A 12,261-nucleotide genomic window follows, 5' to 3' on the forward strand; every position below is an offset into this window, starting at 1 on the left:
TTTTTTTGTTTGTTTTTTGTTGTTTTGTTTGGGTTTTTTTGTCTTGGGATACGCAGTCTGATTGTCAATACCCTGCTTAAATCTCAAATCCCATACCCCCCCCCCCCTTCCCCTTTCCCAAGTGGAAAATATATCGTTGATATGAGAGATTGTGTCTCACACACCAAAACAGTCATTGGGCTTTATTGTAACCTCTCCCAAAACTTGTAATAAAAACATTTGAAGAAGTAAAAACCATCAAAGTATTCTCTTTAAAATGAATTTTTTTTAAAATAAGGAAGTATGCCAGTTTGTCACCGACCCAACTGTCACAGACCCAGTTTGTCAAAGGCCCAGTTTGTCACAGACCCAGGTTTATCAAAACCCCAGTTTGTCACAGACCCAGTTTGTCACAGACCCAGTTTATCAAAAGCCCAGTTTGTCACAGACCCAGTTTGTCACAGACCCAGTTTGTCACAGACCCAGTTTGTCACAGACCCAGTTTGTCACAGACCCAGTTTGTCACAGACCCAGTTTGTCACAGACCCAGTTTGTCACAGATCCAGTTTGTCACCGACCCAGCGTTTCACGGATCCAATTTGTCACAGGCCCAGTTTGTCGAAGGCCCAGTTTGTCAAAGACCCAATTTGTCACAGACCCAGTTTGTCACAGACCCAGTTTGTCAAAGGCCCAGCTTGTCACAGACCCAGTTTGTCACTGGCCGAACCTGTATGATGGAAGTTATCACTGACACTCTCAAAAGGAGTAAATTAATTGGATTTTTTTCTCAGTTGTTTTTAACGAAAAAAGTTCATTTTAGAGTAATTTGATTTCATATGCATACAAAAGGGAATAAAAAATTGAACATCACAAGCTTAATTTTTTTAAGTTGAGCTTTTATGTAGCTCACTATCCACTAAATGTGCTCAAAGCGCTTTACAAGGGGTTCCTGGCCATAGCAACATTTAACAATTAGGAAGGGACATGACGACTGTTAGGCGATATTACATTTTTTTCTGGACAGAGACAACGCTGTTTAATGGCCATGTACTCATTTTATTCCTAAGTCCGGTGAGAGAATGTGAGTAAAGAGCCTTCTCCAAGGACTCAACTATGCGCCGAGTGAGGCTCGAACCCAGGGCGTTCCGATCAGAAAGCGGGTGTCATACCACTAGACCACATAGACCACCGTGTAGAGGGACCATCTCTCCACCACCAGTTTGAAGGTGGAGAATAATAACTTAAGTGAGAACTAAAATGCTGTAATTATCACTGCCATCAGTACTCAAATACTTCAATGAAATAACAAAGCAATCTTCTTCACGAGTCGTCTTTCAAGACATAATAGTCTTCAAAAGTCGTATTGTCACTTCCTTCCTAATGACGAATGGTAACTTAGTAACACTGGCTCTAAACTATCTGAACAATGCGGACGCCGTATGAAATATTTCCCCGGCGAGCTTAAACGCGTATCCAGAGGAAAAAAACCCCATCAATTTGATCATGTATTGACTTTTACACATTCTGATCACAAGGCATATGAAAAGGGAATGAAAAGTTCTAGCCAGCATGAAGAATAAAAAGTAATGATTTTCTTTGTTTAGAACCAAGATGGCCGCCGTTGCCGGGCGCGTGACATCAGACTATTGAATCCAATTATGGTTCTCTTAAAAGTTCGTTTTGATTCTTTGCTGTTAGCCAAAAGAAATAACAACATCTGCCTGCCGGATATAACGTACCAAAGCCCAAAACTGTGTTTAACAGTGAACGTTTATAGATAGAATGCGCTTGGCCAAGGAGTTCACAACATTGCCATCCGGAAGTATAACGGAACAACACACAAACTCTGTGTAACAGTGAACGTTTATAGATAGAATGCGCTTGGCCAAGGAGTTCACAACATTGCCATCCGGAAGTATAACGGAACAACACACAAACTCTGTGTAACAGTGAACGTTTATAGATAGAATGCGCTTGGCCAAGGAGTTCACAACATTGCCATCCGGAAGTATAACGGAACAACACACAAACTCTGTGTAACAGTGAACGTTTATAGATAGAATGCGCTTGGCCAAGGAGTTCACAACATTGCCATCCGGAAGTATAACGGAACAACACACAAACTCTGTGTAACCGTGAACGTTTATAGATAGAATGCGCTTGGCCAAGGAGTTCACAACATTGCCATCCGGAAGTATAACGGAACAACACACAAACTCTGTGTAACCGTGAACTTTTAAAGTCTGGTTAATACAGTTTAGTGAGAACAACTCACAAACGCGGATGGCAAAAACAATAACAAAGGCCTGAGTGACGTCATCTTCGAACTATCTATAGCCTGATTGATAGAATGTTGTGAGAAATACTCATAAAAATGTATCGTTTCTTTGACAAACTGGGCCTGTAACAAACTGGACTTTGACAAACTGGGCTTGTAACAAACTGGGTCTGTGACAAACTGGGCCTTTGACAAACTGGGCCTGTAACAAAATGGGCCTGTGACAAACTGGGCCTGTAACAAAATGGGCCTGTAACAAAATGGGCCTGTAACAAACTGGGCCTGTAACAAACTGAGGCTGTGACAAACTGGGCCTTTAACAAACTCAGCAGCGCCCCCCCCCCCTAATATAATCAGTAAATATTTTTTGTTTGCTTGAATGTCTTATCCAATTCTTTTAATGGTCTGTTTAACAAAACTTTAAATCGTTAATCATTATTTGACACTTCCCTTTCGCCTGGCAATGTTTTAGTTTGTAAGACAAACGACAGTAAAGAATTCCGCAGGCAATGTTCCTGTATTTACCCCATGTCTAGAATTAGCTATCTAATCTCAATTGGCAATTTGTGACCCTTTTGTCTCAAAACGGTATTATGTCGGAACGAACCAGATGCTGAAATGGTGAATTTAATGTTAAAATTGGTCAAAAATATAAATTGTTGACATCAGCACCCTAAAATATGGTATCCATTCTCATCAATAAAACATACAAACTCAACACAAGTCTGATATTTCTGGCTATAAATTCAATTTTCAACATCTTAACCATCCCGATTTAATACCGTTTTGAGGCGAAGAGTCACATTTGGTAAACAATAAGGCTATGTGGTCTAGTGGTATGCATGGCACTCGCTTTCGGATCGGAAGGTCCTGGGTTCGAGCTCGGCCTTGCTCGGCGCATGGTTGAGTCCTTGGAAAAGACTCTTTACTTACATTCTCTCATCGTACTCGGGTGTAAAATGAGGACACATGGCCGTTAACAGCGTTGTCTCTGTCCGAAAAAAAAAAATATCGCCTAACAGGCGTTATGTCTCGTTCTACTTGTTACGTTTTGCTGTTGGTCAGGGACTCTTAGTGGATATTACTCTATATAAAAGCTCATTAAAAAAAAACAATACATATTTTATACATGATTTAAATCAACTATAATTACATGTCACAATATCCACTCAACGTGCTCAAAGCACTTTACAAAGGGTTTCTGGCCAACAGGAACACTTAACATGTAGGACGATACATGACGCCTGTTAGTCGATATTACGTTTTATTTGTCCGACAGAGACAACGCTGTTAATAACCAAGTACTCATTTTACACCTGAGTACGGTCAGAGAATGTGAGTAAAGAACATTTTCAATGGAATCAATTCAATTAAATAATTACTAAATGAGCTTTTTATACAGCGCAATATCAACTAAACGTGCTCAAAGCGCTTTACAAGGGGTTCCTGGCCAACAGCAAAATTAACACGAAGGACGGGATGACGCCTGTTAGGCGATATTACAATTTTTCCGACAGAGACAACGCTGTTTACGACCAGGTACTCATTTTACACCTGAGTACGGTGAGAGAATGTGAGTAAAGAGGACTCTACTATGCGCCGAGCGAGGCTCGAACCCAGGACCTTCCGATCCGAAAGCGAGTGTCATACCATGAGGCCACATAGCCGCAGACACAAATGTTGCCCACCAGAGAGGGACTCGAACCCAGGACCTTCTGATCCGAATGCTAGTGATCATACCACTAGACCACATAGCCGCCTATTATGTAAGATGAAAACACAATTCTAACCCAAGGCGTCAACCTGGCATCATGCCGGAATGAAGTAAAAGAGGAAAATTTAGATTACACTCAATAAAGATAAAGTAGTCCTTTATAGCCATTAGACCCATAGAGCCAGGGGGGGGGGGGAGGTTGATCCCGGTTTCTATAGCGTGAAACGGATAGTAGCAATTGTTTGCTATCCTTTGGATAGGACGCTCGTCTATCACAAAGTACTTTCCACCAATCTTTCTAACAATCACTGCTGGATGGACTGGAGGTCGGAAAATATATCAAATCTGTCCGGTACTTTTGCGACCGCTCTATCAAATTGTAGAAGTAATCAGGGGGTCTGAGGTTCGATTCACAGTCGCGATCGAATGATTTTTTGGGATTGTTTTTTGTTTTTTTGTTGGTTTTTTTTTTTGTTTTTTTTTTTGTTTTGTTTTTGTTTTGTTTTTTGTTTTGTTTTTTTTTTCTTGTATTTTTCTTTCTTGCATTGTCTGACACCTTTCACACACACTTGTTCAGTTCTTTGTCTTACACCGCTGCCTGCTCCTTAATTTCTTAATTTGAATAAGTATGAGGGTACCATAGTAATAATAATATAATCTTTTTGTTTCATCCACAGATACAGACAACTTAACCTTTACATACACAGCTCGAAATGATTAGAAAAATCGTACAACGGCTTTCAGCTATACCTACAACAGACTAGCTACCCTTCAAATCATGTCATATAATAATTTATCACTTCCAAAACCTTCCTACAATCGGTCAGTAAAAAATGTATTATTGAGTAAGAGTTCAATTACTGTAAATCTATAAAAACTCCCAGAAGCTGGATTTTGTTATAAAGTGAAGTCAAAACAAAATCATCCAACCATGAAGCCTAAAGTCCCACATCCTTTAAGAGATCCGGCATCGAACCTCTGCGATATCATGAAATACGGATACTTTCATCAACTCCGACTTCTGATCCACACAGGAATAGAGCTGGAATGCCGCGATTCCAATCGAAGAACTCCCATTATACTCTGCGCTCTGATGGAACCGGAAGCGTGGGGCATCGGAATCGCTCGGAATTTGATAGAAAACGATGTGCGAGTGGACAGACGTGATAAATTCGGAAGGAATGTCTTTCATTACGCGTGTATTTACGAACGTGTTGGGCTAATTCAGGTTCTTTTGAAGGCGATGGACTTTGATTTGAACCAAGCAGACAGGCTAGGAAATACTGCTCTTCATTACGCTGCCTTGTCTGGCAATATCGTAGTGACACAAATCATAGCTCGGGCCTTCAGACGATATAAAATACACCCGGGAAAAACGAACAAACGAGGATGCACGGCAAGGGAAGAAGCGTTGAGGACCGGAAACTCCAAATGCGGCCATGCGATTGAACAGGAAATGATGGAGAAGCGACCCGGAAGTGCTATGAAAGACGTTCGTTTCGCCGATGAGGTCGTTAAAGAACAGAACATGATGGAAGGTCGCAGGTCATCCATTAATAATCATCATCATTTGTCCAGTTACAATAATAGATCGACACAATGCAGACCCTGGTCAACCCCGGCTATGATGAGACCAGATTCCAGTCTTTCTTCGATGTCCATCGAAGAACGACTTTCTTCCAACTCTTTCAGAAGTCGGTCAAATCTGAGCCACGGCGGATTTTACAGGTATTCAATAGGATTCAATAGTCTGACGTCACGTCCGCCTAGCAACCAGCAGCTTGGTTCTAAAAAAAGAAAATCGGTACTTTTCATTCTTCATGCTGGCTAGAACTTTTTCACAAGTCATGTGATCAGAATGTATATAAAGTCAAAACCTGATCAGATTTATAACGTTTTTCTCCTCGGGATATACTTTTATGCTCGTCGGAGAAGTCTTTCATTAGGGCTTCCGCCATTTTCCCGTTGGTTTAGAACCAGTTACTAAGTTACTATGCGTCATTACGAGGAAAGTGACGTCACGACTGTTGAAGCGTATTACTTATCAACTTTGTCCAAGCTGTTCTGGCAAGTTACAAAAAGCCAGTATTACAATAATTTTGATGCTAGGTCTTCCGGGGTTTTGTTTATTTTACATTATTTGATCCATATAAAAAATAAATATTATCCTTGGGCTTTTTTTTCCTAATAACTTTAAAAGTAAAAGGGAAAGAAAAGAGCAGCGCATTGTTGAGTCCTTGGAAACGACTCTTTATTCATATTCTCTCACTGTACTCAGGTGTAAAAGGCCCTTTACAGCGTTATCTCTGTCAGAAAAAAAATTACTGGCGTCAAGTCTGATCATACATGTTAAGCGTTGCTGTTGGCTAAGGACCCCATGTAAAGCACTTTGAGCACTTTTAGTGGATAGTGTGCAATATAACTGCTCTAGTTATTTATGATTGGTGTATATTATTATTTTTTTGTTGCGAATATTCCAAGAACGACCCAGTAGCAAGCACACAATCAAAACCCTCTTCCGCTATTTATAATGCAGAAATTAGGTCATATTATCTTCTCTTGTAGAGTTTCTATAGGCGTTTGATTACGATTTTGTTTATTCCTAATAAAATATCAACAATATTAGTTGCATTACATATTTACCTTATAATGTGACAGCGAACAATCAAAACTCTTTCCCGCTAAATATAGTCCAGAAATAAGGTCAGATTACTTTTCTTGTTGAGTTTCCATAGGCTTTTGATTACGATTTTGTTTATTCCTATTAAATATAAACAATATTGTTGTGCCAAAATTAGTTTGCGTTACATACGTTATAATACGACAGTACACAATCAAAACTCTTTTCCACTAAATATAATCCAGAAATTAGGTCATATTATCGTTTCCTGTCAAGTTTCCATATGCTTTTGATTACGATTTTGTTTATTCCTATTAAATATAAACAATATTGTTGTGCTAAAAATTAGTTGCATTACTTACATACATGATAATACGACAGCGCGCAATCAAAACCCTTTTCAACTAAATATAGAATAGGCCTAATCCAGAAATAAGATCAGATTATTTTTCTTGTCGAGTTAGTTTCCATAGGCTTTTGGCTAGGATTTTGTGTTTTCCTAATAAATATAGACAATAATGTTGTGCAATTATATTCATGTTATATTAGTTGTATTATATATATTATATTGACAGAGGTTCAAAAACTGTCAAGTGGTAAAGTATTTAGATTCTTTTCAACGCACAAAATAAGCAATGGATATTTTGACAGGGTTATTGATTCTCGTGATATCCAAAGCCTCATATACAGTATTATCAACTCGCTTTATGTCGGGCCTATTAAGCGCTTATAATTGCAATTCAAGGTTATAATATTTTAATATTTTTATTTTAATATCTGCCCTGTTTCAAAATTGAGGAAAGTTGTCAAATGATAAGAGGATTAAACCGCTATTTTATATATATATATATATATATATATATATATATATATATATATATATATATATATAAGAGAGAGAGAGAGAGAGAGAGAGAGAGAGAGAGAGAGAGAGAGAGAGAGAGAGAGAGAGGAAAGAACGAGAGAAAGAAAGAGGCTCGGGACAGAAAAAGAAAAGGAAGAAAGAGAGAGTGACTGTCTTTGTATATATATATATATATATATATATATATATATATATATATATATATATATATATATATATATTATCTAAAGCCTCTCTCTTTTCCTTTAAATCTGTCTCTGTTGGTGGTTGTTATTTGGTTTTGTTATTGTTGTTATTGTTGTTATTGTTATTGTTGTTGTTTTGTTGTTGTTGTTATTGTTGTTGTATTGTTGTTGGGCTGTTGTTGTTGTTATTGTTGTTGTTACTGTTGTTGTTGTTTTCGTTTTGTTTTGTTTTCTATCGAACATGTTTCTATCATTGATTGATACAGCTAAAAACGACTGATCTATTTCTATAAGTTTCTATAATACGTTTTCAGCACGAGAAAACCATACAAGACACTGGTTGCCATGGGGATACGCCAAGAAGATGACGTCATACACTGCGCTGAGCCAGACGACTTCCGGAATAAGCCGGACTTCGTGTTCAAGCTGGTGCACTTGCACTACGAGGCAAGCGATTGGCATCCGGCGTTGACCCAGGACCTGTCAAAACGGAACACAGCGTGGACGGATGGGTGTAGCACCAGCCCGACGCAGGTCGTCACGTCTTCCCTGGATTGGAGACAGGACCTCAAATCTCTGTTCAAAGTTAGTATAATTGTTAAATCAGTCGTGCGGCTATGTAAGTAAATAGTAAATAATGAATTTATATAGCGCCTAAACATCCACGTTAATCGTGCTCTGCGGCGCTTTACATAATAAAAATGTTTTAAAACAACAAAATTAAAAATCACGACACTACATGATATGCATGAATACAAAAACAAAATCTAAGCAACATCTAATTCATGAAAAATAAGCCTCACAGAACAACTCAGTCTTCAGACATTTCCTGTGTGGTCTAGTGGTATGACACTCGCTTTCGGATCGGAAGGTCCTGGGTTCGAGCTCGGCCTCGCTCGGCGCATAGTTTCTTGGAAAGACTCTTTACTCACATTCTCGCACCGTACTCAGGTGTAAAATGAGTATCTGGCCCTCAAGCGTTGTCTCTGTCCGAAAAAAATTGTAATATCGCCTAATAGTCGTCATGTCTCTCGTTCTACATGTTTTGTGTTGCTGTTAGTCGGGGATCCTTTGTAAAGCGCTTTGAGCACGTTTAGTGAAAGTTGTGCTATATAAAAAGCTCAAGTTAATGATAAATTAATGATGAATTTTTACTCTCTCTCTCTCTCTCTCTCTCTCTCTCTCTCTCTCTCCCCGTAGCTTAAAGCCTAACAATAGGACGTTATTTTAGATTAGTGCACCGCTGAGTGAGTTGTCGCGTATCCTTCGTTAACTTATAGTTCAAAGTTGACGTCACTCAGGTCTTTGTTATTGTTTTTACCATCCGCGTTTATGAGTAATTCTCACTAATCTGTATTAACCAGACTATAAACGTTCATGGTGACACACAGTTTTGTGTGTTCGTCCGTTATACTTCCGGATGGCAATGTTATGAGCTTCTTAGCCAAGCGCATTCTATCTATAGAAGTAACAAACTTGACGTAACTCATCTCTTTGTCAATGTTTTAAGCCAGCCATTTTAATCGATAATTCTCTAGAAATTCTATCAATCAGGTTACACATGGTTTTGTGTGCTGGTACGTTATAACCGGCTGACGGATGTTGTTATTATATTGGCAATGCAATTATATCCTGACCGTAGCCTCCGTAAACTTATAGATAGTATGCGCTTGGCGTAGAAACGCCATCCGGAAGTATAACGGACCAACACACAAAACTTTGTGTAACTTTTAACGTTTATAGATAGTATGCAGATGACGTCACTCAGACCTTTGTTATTGTTTTTGCCATCCGCGTTTGTGAGTTGTTCTCACTAAACTGTATTAACCAGACTATAAAAGTTCATGGTTACACAGAGTTTGTGTGTTGGTCCGTTATACTTCCGGATGGCAATGTTGTGAACTCCTTGGCCAAGCGCATTCTATCTATAGTCTGGATAATCGTAGCCTTCGTAAAGTTATGGCCTGACACTGACTTAAAAAGTGACGTCAAAATGTCAGTCTTTTGCCACAAAAGAAAACAAATCGTGAGTTGTATTCAATAGTTCAACCAATGAAAGAACTTGTGTCCATGAGCTCTACTAACGACAACTCACTGGGCGGTGCAGAAACCAAATAAAGACGTCAAACTGCCAGTCCTTTTGAATTTCAGTATCAGGCCATAACTGTACGAAGGCCACGGTGTCAGGCTATAGATAGAATGCGCTTGGCCAAGAAGTGCACAACATTGCCATCCGGAAGTATAACGGACCAACACACAAACTCTGTGTAACCATGAACTTTTATAGTCTGGTTAATACAGTTTAGTGAGAACAACTCACAAACGCGGATGGCAAAAACAATAACAAAGGCCTGAGTGACGTCATCTGCATACTATCTATAACTTTACGATTTCAAAAGGAGAAAACTCAGTTTTTTCGGTCACGTATGGCAAAACCCATGCATCCAAATGAAAGACGTGGTACAGGGGAAAATGGAGGTAAAACGAAGAAGGGGAAGACTAGGCCGATTTCTATTTTTTTAAATGTCCAAGAATGGACATATATGAATGGAAGAGGGTTTGTTATACGTTACCGTTAACAAACGAAAGGAATGGGCAGACATTTGTCATCGCAGAGTGCGGGCAGCCACGTCACTGAGGACGACGCTGGATAATAAGTAAGTAAGTATCGTCAATTTGGGTAACTTTGCCCAAAGAGTGTGTAGGGTAACGTAGTTACCAAGAGCTCTCACTTCTCTTAACCGCAATGCTATTGTCGCGTGCCAGGCGAGACAGCAAGGTGGGTGTGCTCCGCGTGTATCATGCGCGCTAGGCTTACTGATACAATGAAGAAAATACGAGTAGAAGACGGAAGATGCGTGGCTTCACCAAAAGCGGGAAGTGAGAGCTCTTGGTAACATAACAATCGTTACCTACACGCTCTTTGCTTTGCCTCAAGGGGAAATTTTGCCTTCGTGAATTTGGAGTTTTTTTTAATAATCTCAAATTTGATACAGTTATTGTACTAAAAGACTTGAATCTTTATCAAAGGAAATAATTGCCACACAACAAAATATTCTCTTATCCGTCCAAAATTCGAGAGGCAAAGTTTCCCCTTTGGGCAATGTTACCCCAATTGACGGTAAAATCACGTAGGGTTTGACTCATTCAAATCTCTTTCCTCAGGTCTACGAGAGCCAGTGTTCCGCCTCCTGGAGGGCTGCCCAGCGAGCCAAGTCCTTGTCTCAGGAAGAGCAGGAACGACTTGCAGCAGAAATGGCTGAGGAGGACGATAAGAACAAGAAGCACAGACGGTACAGCAACAACAAAGCCGGCGGGAATAAGGAACCAGGTAAAGGAGGTGTTGTTGTTTTGTTTTGTTTTGGTTTGTTTTTTATTTCTCTTTCTAAATATTTATTATTTTCTACTACATGATCAGATTTAATAATCACGATTATCTGTAAATGATTTGTAACAATTTCTGCGTGTTTTTGAGATAATTTGTGACCCGTCGCGTCGAAACGGTATAATGTCGGATTGGATTATTTCAGGGAACTGATTGAGTTTAAAGTTACAACCCTCATAACTTGAAAATATGGAGGTTTCTTTTATTTTTTGTTTATATCTCTTTTGGGTTTGTTTGTTTTTGTTTTTTTTTATTTTGTTTTTTTTTTTTATTTTGTGGGTTTTCTTGTTTATTAGTTCCAGGTTCAAATCGACATAATACCGTTTTGATGGGGGTTGGTCACATCTAACGTTTTTTGTTTGCAGTGTTACTTATTAGAAGTAATTTTCCAAAACATCAACTAATCATGAATAAACTTAAACTTGAGCTTTTATATTGCGCAATATCCACTAAATGTGCTCAAAGCGCTTTACAAATGCTCCTTGATCAACAGCCACACGTAACAAGTTGAACGAGACATGACGCCTGTTATGCGATGTAACAATTTTTTTTTTCTGAGAGAGACAACACTGTTAAAGGCCCGGCACTCACGGTACTTTTACACCTGAGTACGGTGAGAGAATGTGAGTAAAGAACCGTTTCCAAGGACTGAAATATATGCGCCGAGTTAGGCTCGAACCCAGGACCTTACGATTCGAAAGCGAGTGTCATACCACAAAGCCAAAATGAATAAAATATATCTTCCCAGCTTTCCGGAATGATAAAACTATAGTTGACAAAATTACATTCCATTAATTTCGATTCGAGATTCAAATGAATCGTTTGCTATTTAAAAGATGTGCATGCTTTTTTTTTATTCTCAATTCCGACAGTTGAATTCATTCCAATAGGAATTTGACAGCTGCTTTGTGAACATAGAAGAGACTAGAAATCATAGAGATTTAACCCTCTCCTTACCAACTATAGGAAAATCGTCACATTCTTTACGATAAACGAACATTTTTCTAATTCAAATTTCTTTTGTACATCATAAAGTTTAAAGAAAATGAACACAGTGTGTTATAGAGCATGTTTTTGCTTAAGAGATTATGTATCGCAATAATTTTACTGCTATTGTGTTTGAGTGATAAAAAATATAATTTTGTGTTAGTTGGGTGTGAAGTTTTGGGGAAAATCCTGAAAATGGCCGGTAAGAGAGAGTTAATATTATGCTAGCAAACAGTTGCGGCTATTTT

General features: G+C 38.8%; 1 protein-coding gene across 2 annotated transcripts in view; it reads left to right on the forward strand.

The window, feature by feature from the left end:
• LOC144962674 (uncharacterized) overlaps positions 1 to 12,261 on the forward strand; it is an 82,884-nt gene that overhangs the window by 54,670 nt on the left and 15,953 nt on the right. For both annotated transcript variants that reach the window (XM_078895805.1, XM_078895806.1), the window contains 3 exons: positions 4,649 to 5,699; positions 7,956 to 8,226; positions 10,807 to 10,972. In XM_078895805.1, coding sequence (XP_078751931.1) covers positions 4,903 to 5,699; positions 7,956 to 8,226; positions 10,807 to 10,972 — 1,234 coding nt within the window. In that variant the 5' untranslated portion in view covers positions 4,649 to 4,902. The remainder of the gene's footprint in view (positions 1 to 4,648; positions 5,700 to 7,955; positions 8,227 to 10,806; positions 10,973 to 12,261) is intronic.

This window comes from Berghia stephanieae, chromosome 1 (genome assembly GCF_034508935.2).
Source record: "Berghia stephanieae isolate SIO BIC M18660-M18661 chromosome 1, UCSD_Bste_1.3, whole genome shotgun sequence".
Classification (NCBI taxonomy): Eukaryota; Metazoa; Mollusca; class Gastropoda; order Nudibranchia; family Aeolidiidae; genus Berghia; species Berghia stephanieae.